This window comes from Hippoglossus hippoglossus, chromosome 21 (assembly GCF_009819705.1).
Source record: "Hippoglossus hippoglossus isolate fHipHip1 chromosome 21, fHipHip1.pri, whole genome shotgun sequence".
NCBI lineage: Eukaryota > Metazoa > Chordata > Actinopteri > Pleuronectiformes > Pleuronectidae > Hippoglossus > Hippoglossus hippoglossus.
Window position 1 is genome coordinate 21,247,799 of NC_047171.1, and position 21,034 is coordinate 21,268,832.

At 40.6% G+C, this 21,034-nt stretch overlaps 1 protein-coding gene across 2 annotated transcripts in view; it reads right to left on the bottom strand.

Annotated features, from left to right (window-relative positions):
- The window catches only part of xpo4 (exportin 4), a 47,949-nt gene that overhangs the window by 18,283 nt on the left and 8,632 nt on the right, over positions 1 to 21,034 (bottom strand). For both annotated transcript variants that reach the window (XM_034573661.1, XM_034573660.1), the window contains 2 exons: positions 13,264 to 13,376; positions 2,110 to 2,267 (listed from right to left, as the gene is read on the bottom strand). In XM_034573661.1, coding sequence (XP_034429552.1) covers positions 2,110 to 2,267; positions 13,264 to 13,376 — 271 coding nt within the window. The remainder of the gene's footprint in view (positions 1 to 2,109; positions 2,268 to 13,263; positions 13,377 to 21,034) is intronic.

A 21,034-nucleotide genomic window follows, 5' to 3' on the forward strand; every position in this document is an offset into this window, starting at 1 on the left:
CACTGCACAAAGTGATGGTGAACAGCTATCATAAAAAGCCTGAAAAAGTGTGAAGGAAAATTGGCTTTGAGGTGAACATTAGGGATGAAAACCCTTGCTCTGCTTAGAACCCGGGTTCAGTTCTGCTTAGTAAAGGGATTTCAACAAAATAAATTGAGCTGAACACTGGAGTACACACAATTTATTCCAGTGGAAACCTATTGGCGTTCCATGCATTTGCTGCTTTATGAGTAATGTTGATGCTGTAATGCCGAAACAACGGCATGAGCTCACTTTTTTTTTGTCAACAAGCCTGAATTTGCACACGTCCCCTTTTAAAATATCTCCAGATAAAAAAAAACATTTAGATCAGAGCCTCATATCTTTGACTTTGACACAGCGTACAAGTTGAAGAGAGCTCTGACACAAGTCCACATTTCAACCTGTATTCATGTTATATTTGAATCTGTACTTTTTTTCTTTCAACTTCACAAGGAAATCTGGGGAATATATAGAATTTAAAAGAGACAATTATTGAAATGTATTAAAATTAGACAAATCACTTTTTTAATGAAAACAATTGCTCAGATTTTACATGCCATTTTCAAGGGTTTTTGGGCCATTACTGCGTTCTGTAAAATGTGCTTTTCATTATTATTTAATTTCTAACTTATTTACAATAATTTGGGTGGTTTTTCACTTTGCGTCTTTTGAGTTGACTCTTGAATCTATTTATATATATATTTTTACTTTGGTCTAACTTAAATTTGCTCTTAAAAAATACATTATGTTTATTATACTACTTAACTGACTATATGTCAAATATGAATATTTTGTAAATCAAATTCAATTCCGCTATTAATATGTATCACAATATAATAAATAGTAAATAATCAGGAAAATCAAATGGCTTTTACAGCAAATCTTGCTCAAATTGATGCAAAAATATGTAATAAAAAAATCTAATATAGCTGCAAAGGAGTTATGCTCAATTATTTGCAATATTGTATTGTCAAAAAAACCCAGAGATGATACCAAAATATAGCTAGTTACAAAAAAATATGTGAAAGCTGACATATCCAAGATTTTAAAGATACAAGATTGAAGATTTCATTAAATTCTGCAGAGCTGTGAGCTGTAACTGAGAAACAATCCACATTAGTTTCATCATCAGCTCCGTACCAGATCAGATAAGGAATACTAAACAATTGTAGAACTTGTACCCTTAACAACACTAAAATACGTTTGCCAGTGTTTTCAATGGTTGCTAGTGTTTTAAAAAAAATCTGTGGTTAAATTTCAGTTTCTGTGAGATGCATTATTTGATCCAATTTCACATGAATTTGGGAAATAAGTTTCTGGTTAACTCCATTAGTTACAGAACTGGAAGACAAAATATTCCCCCAAAAGCCACTTTCCCATCGTGTCTGCAGACGCTCAAATCACAGGCCATTAAGAACACAGACTCAACATTCAATCACTTCCTGTAAATAAAGCAGAGATGGCAAAGCATGAGTCACAATCCTGCTGACGTTGGCCTCCATCACTTGTTTAGTCTTGGAATTTCACTAACATGACATCCTTGAGATACTGGAGGGAGATTTAACACCTCAGACTGTCTCCAAGGGTAAGGTCACATCAACGATACTTACTGCTCCTGCAACACATGCAGTTAAAACGGACAGCTGAGGTTTTAAAAGAAGCATTAAATATGGACTATATTGTTGCAGTGTATGTTACGCAATCCTCGTCTGAGCTATCTCAAAGATTTGAGATGATTTTTAACTCCTCTGCTTCTCCTTATGTGCCATTGCTATAGATGTGAGGCAAATCAATAAAGGAAAAGGACTTAAGCATACATTAATCTCAATTTAGTGCTTTGGATTCACATGATTTTTACATCTTGAGTCTTTTTTCATTTTTCAATAAATCCCTGCACAATAAGAATAATTTAGCAAAGAAAAGACTAATTTCATTGAGTGTAGAAGCCGTGTAATAGCCCCTTCAGCTCTTGAGGTGACACTTTATATTGGCTTTTATAAAATCTTATGATAATTATAATAATGTAAGTGCACAAGTCAACAAAATGTATAGATAAATGTTAGACTCTTCCAGCACAGTGACACCTACCCGTTGATCATGCTCAGCAGGCCCTCCACCAGGTGAGCCAGGTAGGAGACCTGGGCGCTCTCGTCTGGGAAGATGGGCCCGTGCATGGAGGCCAGCTGGGCCAGGCACTGCAGCGAGTCCTGCGCCATGTCCGAGTCCTCCCGAGTCTTCCTGTGCACCTGAGGATGAGAGTGGAGGAAATAGTTTTCATTTTGTTTAGTTTTTACAAATTACTAAAGAGGAATCTTAATCAAGTAAAGGTCAGAAGTCCACAAGAAAGCAGGAGGTACTTTGGATATCTGAACATTGGTGGAAATGAGCGCACTGGGAAAAATAACAGACAGTCTAAAAATATGTGGAAACCCCTGCACTCTGTCACTTTTAACAGCCGACTGAAAAAGCACAGATGGTTTCAGTTTTGTCTTCGTGCCCACCTGCATCATGAAGAGAGACAACAAGGATGGAAAAAGAAAAAAAAAGTCAGGGCTTTCTTCAATTCTCCACATTTCTGTTTTAATAAGGAGGGAATGCTCCACAGAGTAATGTGGTTGGAGTGAGTCTCTCAAACCACCTGCACGACTGCAAAGCATCTCACTGACATCCTCACCCTGGGACTTGAATAAAATACAACAGTAGGACCAAAGAACTCCTGAAATACGAATATAAAAACATTCAGCTGTGAAAATGCTTACATCAACTGAAAAGAAATTACAGGGCTGAGGTTAAAGAGAGGATTTGTTTATAGATTAAAGGAGAATAAGCACAAACATCAAGCGAGGTGCTTTTTAAAAATGGTGACAGCTTTGGCGTATGTGGTCTGACAAGACCTCTATTATGGTTCCGCAGGGAGGTCAGGATTACCAGCAGAGCAACAACCTATTCCGCTAACGACACTTGGGAGCGCTCGACAATAAGGTTGTTTAAAACCGTCTCCTCTACTCCCTTGTGTCTGTTTGTAATAAATGTATATATATTAAAGGCTGCTTGTTGTTGCAAATGTTAGTTGGGGTACAATATTGTGTGTAGGATTCAATTTAGTATTTTGAGCTTTTAAAGATGTGTGCACTGTGCATTGCTGATTTTTAGAATATAATTTAGTGTTTACGTTTAAACTTTTGGACAATTGAAAATGTATTGAATTATTTGAAATGAATCACATTAACATTTCCATTGTTTTCTCTGACCTCATGAAAACACTGCAGGTGAAGGCAGGTCGGGGCAATGCCAAAGCAACAGGCGGCAAAATATAACTAACCATAAAACCATCACAGCCAATCAGGAGCCAGAAAAAAACGCATTAGCAGTTCTGGTTACAAGCCGAAAAACTGAACTTTTCTCTGTCTACATGAGAACACTCAGAGTTCCTGCAGGTTTCAACTAGTGACATTTAAAATTATAATGAGTGAAATTTAAAACCATGTCAAGCACGACAGATACGAAGAAGTAATGCGAAGTAGCCGAGTAGAGAACAACACAGGAAACACCACGTTATCTCTCAGACTAAATGCAGAGACAGTATCAGATGATCAGTTATCTGTTTGACGTTGGTCTTTTTAAGTTTTATCACAGCGTACTAATTTCTATATCGTTGAACCACTGATATAGATTATAAACTTGGCATGCAGGCAAAACATTTCTGTTGAAAAATGAAACTTATTTTAAAGTGCGACAGAAGAACCACTTAAATGAGCATCAACGTAATTGAGGCCTAAAAATTCAGATTATTAACCTCTTAGACTTTTCTTGGACCTTTTAATTCCCCACAGACACTCAACAATGAAAATGACATTTCTGAAAATCAAATTATTTTGTTTTTGAAAAGCTCAGTTTTCAGTGACACTGCATGTGGGTGAAAGCTCGTAGAGAAACCAGTATTTGAAAAAAATAACCACGCACATGTGGACAGAGCCCAAAGTCTTTGCATATCTGTAGTAACCAATAGTTACCACAAAGAATATTTTCCTTATCATAAGTGACCAACCTGTGCTCTTTTTAACACGTAAATGCTCACAATAATATACTTAGGAGTTCTCATTTATTTTATACACCATGTATGATGCAATTTAATGATGGGCAATTATTTATTATGAATATACTCACTTTATATCAACAGTTTTGTTAGTAATTCTAATTCTTCTTATAACAATTACTGGAAATAATACCGATGGTGTTTGCAGACTGTGTTGACTGTACACACATTCTCTGTCGCACCAGTATCAGTTGCAGTTTATATAATTTTTACATCTCCCGACCGCAACCACATACAAAAACAGTCATGGCAAGAAGGAAAACATATTCAAGAGCATTGCAAATCAAATTTAAGACTTTTAAAAATCTTTCAAAGGTCCTTAATTTGAGGAGAAACAAGGACTCAGGTCATATCCACTAAATACGTTATGGGAGGAGAATTTAAACTGCAAATATTAATGTTTTTATTCATACAAATTTTTTCTCTGTGAAAATTTTATTCAAGTGCAGTATAATTTTTTTAAACTTTAAAACAGAAAAGTAGACCAAGAATGAAAAGGTGAACCTGCCTCATCCTCTTGTCACTGCATTTAAAAAACATCAGCTGATGCCCGGCAGGCTTAATACTCACTGGTGTATAACCCACGACCCCAACAAGCTGAGGCGCAGCAAAATGGCGTGATGATTTTCAACACGTCTATCTTCAGACACTGTGACCCTGGTCTCAAACAAACAGTCGCTCAGCTCGTCTGAGCCCACAGACCACCTCAATCAAAGACTTGGCTGGAGGAGATCTGTTCGACTCGGTCTCATCTCAGTTAAAAGCCGCTGTTGGGTTGTGCGATTGTGAGGTTTGTCCGTGCTGAGCTGTCACACTCCAGCAAGAGAACAGGCATCATTGTCTCCGATTGTGCACAGAGAGAGAGAGACACACACACACACACACACACACAGAGTAAGGTAGTAGCAGTAATAGCAGTGCGAGTCATCACAGCCCTGCAGCAACATGTGTTTCCACTGATGGTTACTATGTGGACGTCTGGAGCTCATCTGCCTTCCTCCTCTGAGCTGCGGCTCTCCCCTCAGCCAGTCCGGAGTCTTTCGCTCTTTCTTCGTCTCCTCCCGTCTCTTTTATTGTCATCCTCTTAGATCCAGAGTAAGTGCTTCTTCTCCTCGTACTATGCCAGCACACAGCCCCATCGCTGAAGCAATCCAACTTTCAACCTCCCTCTCCCTTCTCCTCCTCCTCTTCCTCTCAAATCTTCTCACTTCCTCCCTCCCCAAATTCTTTCTTGCAGCCCTTATCCCCTCCTCTTCCTCCTCTCTCCCCTCTCTGCTCTCCAGCTGGGGTGTCTGTGCTGGTCGTAAGCCACACTGCTGGGAAGAAATCTCAGATGCTAACGTAACGTAGCCACCATAGTCCTTGCTGCTGCTGCTGCCCTCTTCCTGAGCGTGAAGTCATCCTCTGGAAGAGCTCAGAGAGAGGACGGGGGAGGTAGAAGGGGCGGGAGAGGGGGGAGGCGAGTGAGCAAGCGAGAGAAAAAGGAGAGAGGGAGGGGTGGGGAAGACAGCGCAAGGCCAAAGGATTGAACAGCGCGGGGTCTGAAAAAGCAGCTGCACCAGCAAATGATCCGTGCAATTCCAGTAATGTCAGTCGCCTTGAGTCTGACTATAGTTAGAGATACACATGTATGTATGTGTGTGTGTGTGTGTGTGTGTGTGTGTGTGTGTGTGTGTGTGTGTGTGGGGGGAGTGGGGCTGATGCAAGGAGAGAAAACAAGGTAGAACAATATGAGACATTTTGGGAATGCAGATCAGATGGCAGTAGATTTTACACACTGATTAATATGTGGATTTAGTATCAGTGAAGAATCTTTACACCATTGTCACTGATGCTAATTCGGTTTTTATTATGTTTGCTGTGCTAGCTTACGTAAAAAAGCCAGACCAATGTGGATTTTTGGGGACCGATGCTGATAACGATATATACCACCGCTTGCCCAATGTCAAAAAAAAGTTTCTTGCTACGAAACAAAACTGGATGTCAGTGTTAGAGTTACTTACATTAAAAAAATCTACCATCTGTAAATCATTCAACAGGCATCAATGGCACGACACCATGGGGGAAACCATTGTTTGCCTCAAGTTTAATCTCCACACTCCAACACTACAGGGGAATATGTTTTGTGGACTGATAAGACTGAGGTTGCATTGTTTGGGAGGAACAACCTCCAGTAAATATGGCATAAAAAGGGGAATGCATACCAACATGAAGACATCATCACAACTGTGAAGTATGTTGGAGGGAGCCTCAGGATTTAAAGCTGCATTGCCCTGAAAGCATCACATCATCGATAGGGAAATGAATTTCCAAGTTTATCAAGGGATCTTAGAGGAAATTCATCAGCATGGCTTATGACCAGTTGGAGCCTGACCCCAACAATCAAGTGTGATGTGTTTATAAATATACAACAGAATGAATCATTGATTCTGGATTCAGATTCAATAAAATTGTCTCAAACCCCAGCATAACTGCACACATTTTGTCAGAAGTATTGGGATTCGACACCAAAGCCTATTACAGAGAGCAAGTATAGCTAAAGAGAAAAGAAAAGGCAAAAGGTAATGAGGGAGACAAACATCAAAGAGGAGGAGAGAACATGAGGGAGAATGCAAGGTAGAGAGTGACAGAGTGTAGGAAAGGAGGAAGGAGGAGGAGATGAGAGTGAGCCAGAGGAAGAGATGGAAAGAAAGAGGAGGGGAGTGGGAGAAAGAGTGAGGCAGGGAGAATGAGGAATGATATTTATAGAAGGAGACAAAGCCTGGTGTCTGTTACCTCGGGGGGCTCAGGGGCTCATCTTTCCGTTTTTTCAAAATCAACACTGTGCTTCCAACTTATTGTCTTCTGCTCGCTCTTTTCTTCGTTCACTCTCTCCTCTCTCGCTCTCTGCCTCTCAGATTGTGTTACTGTCTGCCCGCAGGCGCCTGCTGCAGCCTCATCAGTCTCTGTACTCTACACTGATTCAGTTTACTCGGAAAACACAAATACGCTTCAGCTTATATCCCGTTGTGTGTAATTTTATAGGACATCAATATACAGTACATTACAATATAGTACGTTTGAAATTAAATTGAGAAGCCATTCATGGGTAAAATTACGATGGATTAACGATCGGACGAAATTAAATATAAAACTTGAAAGTTTTACAATATACAACATTAACTCTGGACTCACACATATGCTCATTCACTTTGAATGGAGTGACATCATGTTTTGCCGAACTGCATTGTGGTTCTATTGTTGCCGTCGTTACTTGCACTGCATTAGGTTGAGATAAGCTAAAATGTTCACGTAGCAACAGAAACACCAGCTTATCACCTCACGTCAATGTGAAACCGGAGGCAAAGGCGACGCACCATCCATCTTTTTATACAGTCTACATGTAAAACTAAAAAATTTAAAAATGTTCACAATACATATCCTGAATAAATCAATTCCTATGGCTTTTTATTGCTTGAAAAATGTATTCAAACAATAAGCTGATCATTAAAATAATAACTTCTGATCAAATCACCTCTGTCAATTAAAGTCTCCATAAATATAGCAGTGAAAACGACTTTGTATTTGTGTGCGCTTATATCAAAGGATGAGTGAGTACAATGTGTGTGAATACTTGTATAACACATGTCCCACGTGGTAGTCTGTGTATGCACGTGTGTTTCTGTAGTGTGCGTGTACGTGTCCATTTGATACGTTGAAATAAACCAGATGCGTCGGACATTGTGTATGGTTTGTGTTTGCATGCGGGTACACACTCAATCACAATCTGATGCTGCTCTCTAATCACTCAGAGTCAAACTGAAATTAAAAACCCAGAGAAACAAACAAACTGAAACAAGACAGCTGACGCCAAAATTATAGATGCCTCAGTTTGTGTGAGCTTTTGTGCACTCTCCTTTTCTTCTTCTTTTTTCAAATGGGGGGGGGGGGGGGGGGGTGCGCACAGTGATCACAAGCTGTTAAAATCGACAAAAACTGAGTGGGTTATTTTGAAGGAGGCCCACAATCAACAGGGTCTTCTTCCTTTTCAATCTCCCATGGTCCATTTATCCTGGAAGCTCTCTCGCTCTCCAGAAAATTGCCTCCACGTTTCACTCTCTCTCCAAATTGTATTTCTCTGTTCCATCTTGTTTCATTGTCTCCCCCATTAAATTATACACACAGCTCTATTCCTTGGTCCATTTCCTCCTTGCTCTCTCTTCCACTCCACTCGAGTCTCCAAACAGCTTTTTCTTTATTTTATGTTCTTCCCCTCATTGCTCCCTCCATCCTCAATGACCCCCCATCCCTGAGTCTGAGGGGCTGTCACCAGCTGAAGTGGAAAAGAGACGAGTGCTCTTCTCTAAAAACTTTATCAGAATCACTTGATGCTTCAGGAACAAAATAACTACTACATGCTGTATAATTATTGAGCTGATTTCCTAAATACGGGTTTATCCTGTAGGTCGGAGGGGAAATTGTGACCTCAGGCCCTGCTGGGACAGACAGGTGTCAACAATGATCTGGCTCCAGTGTAATCTCATTAGTTTGTTAACTCATTGCTATTATTGTCAAAGAAATGGCAGACTGACTTAATCAGCTTTTGTACGCCAATCATGTCTGAGATTTAAACTCCTGTCATCCGGATGGTTCCAGGATAACAGACTTAGTTCTCACAGACCATTTGAAAATTAACCACTTCCTCTCATGCCCACCCGTCTCTTTTTACCACATTGTCCCACTTTTTATTAGCAGAAGACGTCGGCCAAGATGTTAACTCACATGAATGTTCCAAACATTTATCATGTTGTTGTGAACGAGTCTGAATCGCCTGCTGCGTTCTTCATATGTGAGAGGCAAAGTCTGAAAAGTGTTTGGACCCAATTTTCTGGACAATTCCCAGGGCTCATGTCTAAAAATTTAGTCTTTCATTTTTTCATTTATGAATTTTTCTCCAATCCCGCAGATCACTTGAAGCACCAGGATATTTTTAGCCTGTCCTGCACACTCAGCATGCGAAACCACAGATTTTCGACGATGTTCAGATCTGAGGACTGTGAGGGCCGTCCCCAAAGCTTCAGAATGTGTCTCTTGAAGCGGTTCATGGAGGATTTTAAAAGGTCTGCTTTGAATCACTGTCTTGTGATGTGAAGTCAGCCTTATCAGTTTTCATTTTCTTGACTGACTGCATCCAGAACTGACTGATATTTAGTGGATCCCACAAGTCCCCATTTTTGTACAATGTACCCCCATGCCCCAATTACTGTTATATATTTTTTAAGGATGACAAAATAATCCAAACAGTACACTGACATTTCGTTTCATTTTTCATTAGAGTCCAACCAAGTTTTTCACATATCATTGTTATATAAAAACTACCTCTTCTGTAAAATGAGTCTCTCTTATCACCATAGAAACCTGACTGACAGCAGCCTCCTGTTTGCAAACAACACTGATGGGTGAGGGAGCACTGGAGCCAGTTCATCGGAGACTGACAGACACCCTCCCACAGAGGGACGGAGACTCCCCCAGAGCCCCTCCGCAGGGTGACGGGTGTGTGTGATGGGTGGGTTTATTGTGGTTGTTAACAGGGGCCCCTAATCCTGGGGCCGGGCTCTAATCCCGCCACTGGTCTGCTGTATACTGTGACCCTGATGGCGCGTGTCTCTGAGCACTCCCTCAACACACATAGATGCCCCTGACAGCCTTTTACCCCTCACAGCTGAGGACACGCAGCAGCTGAGACAGCAGACAACCATGTTTAATACAACAAACACAAAACGCACACATTCTTGACTTTCTATAGTTGTGAGGACACTCAGTGACATAACGCATTCCTGGCCGAGCCCATTATGGACAAACGTAATTCTAACTGAAGCCCTAAAACCAAATCTTGACAACAGACAGTAAGATGGACGACATGACAGCTCCCCAAAAAGAAGTCAAAGTGTCTCAATCGCCACCTGATGGTTGGATGGAGGATAGGTCATAAATCCTGCCTCCTCCATGTTAGCAGATGGGCCATGGGCCAAACCAATAACTAAATACATTTTTGTCAAATGTCATTTTAGGTAGTTCATATCTCACTAATGTATATTCAAGTGTTCATGTGTCGAGTTTGGTTTTAATTATTTATTTGATAACTAAAACAAGGTGAAACTTCAACGTTGACAGCTGAGACTGACTCCTTATTGGTCGAGCCCATATGCCCTGGATGGGTTCGTATCCCGGGTATTTTGTCTTCATTTCTGTATAATGGGAGGAAGTGGAGACGTGTCGTCCATCTTTATATACATCTTTGACTGTCAAACAGCCCATTGAAGTTACGAGGACTGGCAAAATTGTCCTCACAGCTATAGAAAGACAAGTTAACACACTAACAAACACATGCACAACATACAAGCAGAGCAAGCAGACAGGTACAAAAATACACAAGCTCTAACTGACAGTCCCACAGAGACAGAAATGCACTAACACACAGAAATGCACACAACACAACCAGGGGGATGCTGTAAAACACACACCCAAACCCCCCCCCCCCCCCCCCCCCCCCCCCCCCCCCTACACACACACAGACAGCTGACAGCGTCACAGGAGCCTTACAATAAACAGTTGAGCTACTAGAAATACCAGAGTGCGAGATGAGACTGAAAGCCTGAAAACTGAAACCAACACAAAACACATTGTGCAGATTCCAGCAGCAAAGAGAACCAGCCGAAAAATGACAAACATTTTTATTCAAGCCCGACTGCGACGAAAGGCCGATCAAATCCTTGATTGGAGCCTGTGTGCCTGCTATATTAAATCTCTGATTACACTCGCTGCTCAGAGCCAATTGCAGTTATTTGTATTTGCTTTGAGAATTGACAATCAGGACAATCAGACTGAAAACTTTTTTCAGCTGCATGATAAAAGGGTTTAGACAGACAGTGAAGGGTGATTATCAAGAAAACTACAATCAAGCATCTGCAGATTAGACAAAGGAGAATTATTGTTTGTTTTTCTTTTATACAAACAGTAAATTAGGTCCTGAGCCAACTTAATGCAAAGTATGTAAACGGTCAAAATGGCATTAACTGAAAAGAGAAAAACATTTAGATATGGTGAGTGTACATAAGTGTTTTTACTCCGTATTTGTTTCATTTTCACTTTAAACAAGAGGCACACAAGGCAAATAAAAGCCACCATGTCAAAGAGCAACAGAGAAACTCACAGATTTAGATGCTGTTTTTCTGTCCGCAAAGCTGAAGGACAAATGCTTCTGAATTTGATGAATGGAAACTTGAGAGGAAATAATTTTCCACCGAGAAATGTCTCGATCTTTTAGACGCATTACAGATGGAGCCGAGTTGCAAACAGTCAGCTTTCAACCGACAAGTCCGGGGGGCACGTTTAACCAATGTGTTCACATCTAAACTCTCAAGAAATGTTTTACATTTCATGAGAATGTTTTTCATAGAAAAATAATATCAAATTTAAGTCGAGTTTCATTTTTAAATTATCTTACACTATTTTAAACTTCTCAGAGCCTCTTTCATCTGTGTATAATCCAAACACAAAATATACAATATTACTGAAGGTGTACTTCACTTATTTTACATCTGTAAAAAATATGAGCACTAAATAGAACCCTATTATTGATCACTACGTCCTGATAAAACTCCTGAATGTGCAATAACAAATACAACCCTGATTAACTTCTGCAAACATCAGAAAACGGTGCTGCTGACAGCAAACCTATCAATGTCATGCAAAGCACTTTCCTGGATTATTCATCTGTAAATCTGCATCAGAGTCATTCAGAGGACCTGTCACAAGATGTTCTCTGTGCTATGTTAGGTCTCACAAATATTACAGGTACAAATGGTGCTCAGGAAGCAGTATTTGGCAATGAAGATGTGTGATTAAGCTGCAGTGGAGCAGAATTTAGTAGCGGGCGTGTTGGAGCGCTGACTTGCAGAGACGACTTCAAACGTGCCAGAAAACACAAACGGATGGGTCACCTCATACTGTATCTTCTGTTTATTGTTGCACTTGAACGCACCATAACATCACAGGCAATGGAAAATACCTCTGACACGTTTGCTCAATGCATTTTCATCACACAAAGGAAGATAAAGATATATAAATTGTGCTTTGTTTGTGACACAACAAAAAGCAAAACCAATGTGAAAATTTGGAAGAATTTGGCTCAGATTTGGTTAGTAAAACAGTGAGCATGCAGCAAGTGCAAGTGTGAGCAGGTCAAAGATAGGTCGATGCTTGTGGCAGGTAAAGGCTAAAAGGAGGATGTAGTGTATGGTGAAAGGCACACTGGTGGATCAGCATCATGCGATGAGCATGCCAGAGAAGTTTGGATGACGCTGAATGGAAGAAGAGCTGACCCGTTTGTTCCACACTTCCCCTCCACACCATTTGCTTAGCCAGCGTGGGCAGTCTCTTAAAACACACAAGTCACTGCACAAAAATACACATTGACTTCACCCGGCGGTCCACTGAACAGTAACACAATAACACGACCCTACTGCAAAGCACCCATAAATCTACTTAATGGTGCATTGAAGAAACCCACATAAGTAGTGAAAACGTGAGATGTGCCAAACGACGAGGTCAAGTGGGATTTCTTTCCCCGACATGAAAAGACAAACTGTCTCTCTCTGTTGATCATAAATAAACCACCAGCTAGAGGTCAGGAGAAAAACCAAAGATGAGGAGAGGGTAAAGGAGGACACAAGAAAACTCTAATGGGAATACATGAGACAGAAATAGTTTGACTTTAGACAGAAAACCTCAAAAGTGACCTCCCTGACAGAAAGATATGGATGGATGGAAAACGGAAGAAGATAAAGACAGATGTGAAGATAAACGGACAACAGTGAACTATAAAATAGCAGAGAGCAAAGAATCTGCAGGTTTTGTTGCAAGTTAATTTAACGTTTTTCCTTTTTCAAAGTGCGGTATAAAATAAAACCTATAACCAATTTCATCAGTGACACAAACACAAAAAATGTAAAACCGCTGTGGCCTACAAGATTACAAAAAAAAAAAAAAAAACTCATACTACAGAGCTCACAACTTAAAAACTAAAAGATTAAATTCAGACTTCCTCCAGGGCTGCAAAATACCCAGAGAAACAGAAACACATGAACAATGGAAGGGATACTCACGGTGAAGAAGAGGTCCATGACACGGGTGTCCAGCAGCGCTTCCCTCCAGGACTCCCCAGGCTTCAGCGTGACGTTCTGCGTGGCCTCAAACATCGCGATGTAGTGGCGCCCCAGTGACCCTCCGCCAGTTAAGGCTAACAACAGCATGTAGTAAAGGAGGAGGAGGAAGAGGAGAAGGAGGAGGAGTGCCACAAACAAAACACCAGCTCCTGTCACTACGCTCCTTCTCAATGGGTGTTTTGGTGTTTGGTTTCTTGTTAGTGGCAGTAGACACTTGTAAGTCACTTGTTAACTAACCCTCCCTCTCATTAACCCTGTCAGCTCTCACCATCTCCTCTGTGGTTGGCTTTGTTGTCTTGTCCTCTCTTCCTTCTCTTTCTCCCTCGTCAGCTCTTCTCTCACCACCGTTTTCCTCCACTTCCTTCTTTCTCACCTTCTTGTCCACTTCTCTCCTTTCACTCTTTAATCCAACTCTATTTTTTCCTGTAATTGACTCTCTGCCACCCTCTTCCCTTCTTGTGTCCTCTTGCTCACCTCTCTTCCCACCAGAGCTTCCTCCTCTTGCACTCAGATTTCTCTTCTCTGCTTCCTCAAGATCTTAAAACACACGGATCAGTCTCTCTCTCACTCCCTGCAGTCAATCGAGACTCTGCCCCTCTGTCCGCTCCTCTACAAGACGTGCTTGAGACTCCTTACTGCTCTAAAACACTCCCTCCAACTCATCGGCCAATCACCTTGTCTGTCCTCCTGAGGGCTTTCCAAGACCAAGGCAAGGCTCTTTTTTTGTCTCCCACGACAAACAATCCTCACACTATCAACACTCTTTCCCTCTTGACAGTTTCCAATGTCTTTTTCTTCTTTTTCTAACAAGAAGCTGTCTCTTCTTCCCCATGTAACACACTTTCTCCTGATTTACAATTTCATCTACACCCACTTCACAACCCACAAACTGCAATTAAATCTTAATTGCTTGTAAAATGTCCCAATTCTTCTTTCTCCCAAACACGTCTTTCTAAATTCACACCCCCACAACACACACACACAGTCTCATTTAAGCGCTCTCTTCGCCCACAACAAGCTTTTTTACAAACCCACAACACACACTTTCTCCCTACACACCCAAAACCCTTCATGTCTTTATTCTAGACTCCTAAACACACCCAGAACATGCGTTTTCCTTAGCTCATCAAAAACAATCCTCCCAAATTAGACTTTTCTTGCACTTCACCCTCACAAACACAATTTCTTCAATCAAAGCATCTGACAAAGCCACAACACTCTCTGCAAACATCCATTGTATTTGTCATATTTGTTAACCACCATCATACGTTTTTACTTTCTCCCAAAAACATACAATCTTTCTCTCCTTATTTGGAAGACTTCCAAATAAATGTACCTAATAGATCAACACAGCATGTCGATTGGGCTTTTCTCCTCCTCTAGAGAGACTTTTTTTGCTGTAGTTTGTTTGTAGAAAATACAGAAAAACTAAATCTTACCTCACAAAAGAACAACCAATTCAACATTTTTTTATCTTAATCTCTCCAATATTTCATCCATCACAAGACTGAAAAAAACTAAATCCATATTGTCCATTATTTAAGATATTTGATTGAGGACAATATATTTAACTACAACTAGCTACTAATTAACACTAATAATCTGAACTTGTGTTGCTTTAATGGCACCCTGCACGTTTGCTTGTAAAAAATAATGAAAAATAAAAGACAGTCTTCCTCTCATTTTCCATCACCCACACAATCACGTAAAACACACACACACAAACATATAAACTCACACACACACACACACACACACACACACACGACCATATCAGTGCCCTGCAGCTCAATGACAGCAGGAGGAAACTTTCAGAGGAATGTTCGATCAAAGCCAAACAGCGGCACAGGCCTACGAGGTCACGCATTCCTCTGACACCAGCCCACAGTCACTCCCAGTGCACACACCCCACCACGACACACCACAACACACTTTTCGGTACAAAAGTTGGCACCTGTCTGAGGGTCTGAGCGACTGTGTGTGTGTGTGCATGTGTGTGTCTGTCCAATGCTTGGCTTTAAGGCTTCTTTAAAAATAGTCGTGGTGGAGCACAGGACCTCTAACTGAACTTTTCCAAAAGGAAAGAATAAGAAAAGGATCTGGGAAAAATAAGAGTAAGAGCGACAATATGACTGAGTAAGTTCATGTGTAGTTGTTTTGGTTTGTCAGGTTTAACAATTCATTTCTGATTATAAAAGAACCAGATTTTTCTTTTTTTTTTCTTTGTCTGAATAACTTCCTCATTCAGTTCCCTTTACATTTACCTGGTCCATGAATTGTATTTGTCTAGTGGAAGTTTTCACAAAACTTAATTGAAATGAAAACAGTTTGGCTTATACATTTTATCTCTTGTCTAATTTAAAACATAATCATCACAGATAGGGGGGAAAATAGAGGAGCTAGTTCGTATTTGGTTCTACAAACATGGAACTGACAAAGTCCTGCAACCTGCAGACGGTGGTCGTCTCCTCGGGTAAGGACCACCATGGTGACAGAGGCCATACAACCGCTCCTAAAGATCATATGACTGAGACAAAACTCACAAGAGACCTCAGGAATGATAACTACACAGCTTCTTCAACTACTTTACACAGCTGGACAGAGATGTAAAAAGGCTCTGACAGCTTGTGACAGAAAAAAAAAAGGACGTTTCAGGAACATAAATTCCAAATTATTCAAGAGAATAATTTAGGAACCACATCTAAATACTTTAAACTGATAATTTAGTAAATTAATATTAATTTCTTGATCAACTGATTTAGAAAAAGTCTGAAAATAGTGAAAAGAATCCAACACAACTTCACAAAGAAACAAACTTCCAACAGTCAGAAACCACAACAATACTCACTTTACGCTCAATCAGAAAATGGCCAAAACCAAATTACAAAATAATCTAAATTTTTCATGAAAGATACTGTAACGACTTCAGGAAACAAACTAAAAAGACAGAGAGAGGCTGGTTTACTTCAATTGACCCGCCGAGATACGTATTTAGCCGAAAAATTATTTAAAAAGGGATCAACACACCCAAATTCTAATCAATAATCACAGCGACCATAAGATGTGGCGGTGAATGAAAAACACTGACTCACTCATCCTCTCTCCACTGCAACACACAGGTGAACTGGTGCTTATTTCAATTATAAGTTAACTTAATCAATCAACATGGTCACACAGAATAACAGCAGCAAAACATAGCTAACCTTTTATTATTAATACAATTATTAATACACAATTAATTAATTGTGGAGGAAATATACATTTGCTGGGTTTCTGTGGTAACAGCACTTATTCACTATTTCTGTGTGTTACTAAGACAAAGAAATTGGGGTTGCCTTTTTAATTTTTAAACACTTGCACTGTCTTTGAAACAACTCACATGAACTGAAACTCCAACTGACAGTTGAAAAAATGTCTGACAGTCCCTTCAATCATGTCCAACCTCACATTTAGGGAAAAGACCTAGTTTAAGAGCTGACGAGTAAATTTAGAGGCTCAACTACACTCATTCTCGTCAAAAAAGAAGAACTGTGTATGTGTGTGTGTCTGTGTGTGTGTGAAGTGCACATGCCTCCAGGGTGACTAATGTAGGCAGAGTGACTCGGACATGTGGGCTGTGGTTTGTTGGGTTTTTAAAAGACATCACCTGCCACGATCTCAACCCTTCCAACAGCCTCAAGAATAACTAATGTGACATGTCGATTTTCCACTGGAAAGATAAGACGCACCGACAGATTAACACACACACACACAACCAATGTAAACCACTGACCACGAGATTTTAAATCAAACACAAGTGAACAAATTCTCACACCCTGAGTTCTCACTTATAGTCGCCAAATTTGCAGACACATAAACACACGCTGTCAAATCTTAAATAATGTCAACCACAAGTCAAACGCCTGTAAAACTGCTGATGTAAGACTTGTCTGATCCGCCTGTCACTCTGGCTGAGAAACATTAAGTTGAATTTTCCTCTTTTTGAATCCAGTTATGAGATTGCACCAAAGGAAGAAGACTGTTTTCAGCACCACATCTTCAGTGACAGACACTTGAGAATTCTGGTATTTATAGTTTTGCGTGTGACCTTTAGCCCAGGTAGTGTGCACAGCTCTCAACTTCCAAGCATGACGAAGGGAATATAGTCGTCATAAAAACCCCGCCATTCTTCCCATCATGGGTTGTATTTCAGTGAGTGTTGCTGTGCATGACCTTACCACATGGCTACAAAAAAGCATATGCAGGCTGAGCCTTTTTTCTGGACGTAAAAGAGAAGATGAAATATGTGGATTAGAAAAAACAAACCACAAAATGTCTCAAGGACAGAATTTGGATCATGTTTAATTGATTTGATAATTTTGTTGCTACAAGGTAACAAAAGTTAACTAAATGAATTCCTGGTCAGTAACTTCACAGATCAGATAATATATGGTTATATCAATGACTGTAAATAAAGCTGGACAACGCCTCTCCACTTCGAACCACTGTACAAAAATGATGCCAAAATATCCTGGATACGAGAGCTGCCATCTTGTGCCTTTGACATCATTTGTGTTGAGCAGAGGTCTGAGCAGTAGCGATCGAGCTTTGAGCTTTGAGCCACGGTATTGTGGTCAGTCAGTCAGTCTCAGCTGTCAGTCATGACATTTCATCCTGTTTGTATAGCAGTGGGATTAATCCTCTGGGGATCATGAATGTCTGAACCAAACATCCTGGTAATCTATCAAATATCCATGAAATCTTGAAAAACAAAGCGTTGGACCAACAGTAATACCAGAGTGTTTGCTGGTAAGATTCCTCAACTGGTATATATTTGAAATAATTGTTGACTTGTTTCAAATTCAAATACATTATTAGTTTCTTCTTGATATTATTCTGGCCAAATGTTGGTTTCCTATCAATTCACTGTGGGAGATTTTTGAAACGTGTAGCCCATCTCAGTGAACAGTTCCCAACACTTTCCTAACAATTTGCAGACAACGTTCAAAACACCTCACAGATTAATCTCAAAGTATCTTCATGACCACCTTAAATAGCCAACAATCAGTTTCAGTAATCTGAACATTTTGCAGGCCTGAACGACCTTCATGCTCAAGGATGGTGGATTAGCGATCTTCTCCTGTATCCTTTATTCATTATGGTTGATCCTCGCAGAGGATGGACCCACTGCACGGGGGAGAGTGGCTGCGCGTCTGCCAGCCGCCGTGCAAAGAGGGCAGCACTATGCTAAGGCGTGTGGTAGGGTTTAAGTGATATATCCTGCATTAAGTCTCCCCCCGCAGCCGCACCATGTGAAATAACAGTCCAGGAATACCTCCTCCACCACCCCCTCCTCATTTTCTGTCCTGTTTCCTTCTACTGTTTGGCCTCCATCTGTTTAGACAGCAGCTGTCATTAATCTTCACTCTACCCAATCAAACCAATAATGTATACACAATGCATGTTCACTGGCAAGTTTATTGTCTATTCATTGTCTATTTATAAGTGAGGATTTGAAATAAAGACATAAAAAATACATGTTTTTGTGTGATGCCTTCACATAAGATAACCAGTGAAACTTGAGCTTTGTTTGTGTCTTTATTGCTAAGTGCTCATTGTGTTAAGTTCTACATTTTTCTTTGCTGTATTAAAATAAAATCAATGTTAAGGATTATCTGTCAGATGATAGACAAGAACGTGTCATGAAGGAACTTCAGCTCAGAAGTTACATGCATCAGCCGAATGTCCATCAGCATTTTAGCCATCTGTATATACACTCCTGCCTTTGTTTAGACAGCAGTAGTTGAGGATTCTCTGCACAGGTCAGGGCCAAGGCAAACATCCAGCATCAGCTTACACACTCCTAATCCTAACCTTAACCTGAGGGGGCAAAATGCCCATAAATTGACCTCTGAACAGCTAATGAGAATCCTGAGCCAGGCCAAGGCTAGTGTTGGACTGACTGCCGTCTTTTCAGCACAAGAATAACCCCCACTGAGGCGGCAGGGGGTTACGGTAGCTTATAGATGTTAATGCTGCTTTTATTGCGCCTCAATAAATATAAGAAAAAAGTAGAGGTTTGTATATTCACAGGACAAGTCAAGTAAGGGGCATCCATATTAATACAATTTCAATTTAGTGTTTCTAAACCTAAAACTAGAATGGCACTCAGTCAAGCACATACCTCCAACCAAGCCTCAATAGTTCCCTTAAATTAAATGAAGCTGCACCAAATTGCACACACTTAAAGATACCAGTCCCCGAAATGTGCCAGATTCAAGATCCAAGAATTATCCCCTAGGAAACCTGTGAAAATGTCAAGAAACACCCTATCACACAAGGTTAAAGAAAATTAAAGATTTGCACCAAAATTCGTGTTGAGTCCTGACTGATCAGAATCAGGAAGTGATTGACGTCTCAATTTTTGCCCAAGTTTTCAAACTCAAATGGGGCCAGCAGTGTTTCCAAACTTCATACACGTAGCAACAGTGATGCGTTTTAAAACTAGAATGTAGTGTGGATGTAGCCTGAGGAAAATAGTTGGAAGAGGCATGCAGGGAACGCCATTCTAATTTAAAACAACTTGAGTTATTAAGAGCCAATACACCATGAAATCTACACATTCCTCTCCAGTGAAGAAAAGAACAGATGGGAGAAAGCAAAATGAAAAATTGCTTTAGAACAAAGCTCCACTGGCTATTATAGCAACACAAGTGGCAGCGATGAACATACCAAAGACAAATAAACATACAAGTGGCTAAAGGACATTGTTTAGTGCAGGAACGCTGGGGCAGTGGGGACGAGGGTGATCTATCTGTCAGCTCGGACCGCCATTTACAGCACCTGACTGCCGCTGCAGCCTCGAGTCCCGACCACGACCCTGGCTAGAGTCAAGCCAGGTGTGGAGTGACACGGTGTTGTACAGACGCCCGGGGAGCGTGCCTCCACCAGATGACACCAAAGCCTAAGGGCCCAGCTTCAGACGGCGGTGAGGACAGATAACACACATGCCGCCCAGTTTGTCTGAGGGAGGGAGGCTTTTTAAAAAGAGCTGGTTGAAGAGTGTGTGTGTGCCCATGAGGGTGAAAGGCAGCCGCTGTCAGCCACGCAATTAAGGAGAGGCCCCTTGATACCCATCCTGGCATACGCTTGCATCGCAGCACACGGGCGTGTTGTGACACTTGCCGACAGGCGGCCACACTCATTCTGGCGTCCCAGTGGCCTTCATCAATCTGCTCTCCTTTTCAACAACAGCACACACACTTCTACGCTTCACGCACGCAGAATTTCAAGGGGAACGCCACTTGATTCGAAAATTTATATGCTATTTTTATGGCCTAAGAAAGTCCTTTGAACATTTGTGACAACTCAGCAGCAAGAAACCAGATAACTAATGTACAGCTCTATTCCAAGCAACTAGTAGCACAGGGATGGGCTCATTTTATTTATAATTCATCTTTGCCGCACATTCTTTTAAACTCACTTAATGAGATCTTTAGGTTGCAGGTGGCAACAACTGAAAAATTCGTAATAATACTACTTAAATGTGAGAAATATACTGAGTAGAACCGAAATTATTTATTGGTTATAAAAATGAAAATCAGCCGATATGATAACATCTTAGGAATCAATGCTAATTAAAAATATATATAGATTGGTATCTTTTACTAATAAAAGATACTTATACTGGTATTGTATTCTCCTTTATATCAGGCCCCAAAAATCCATATTG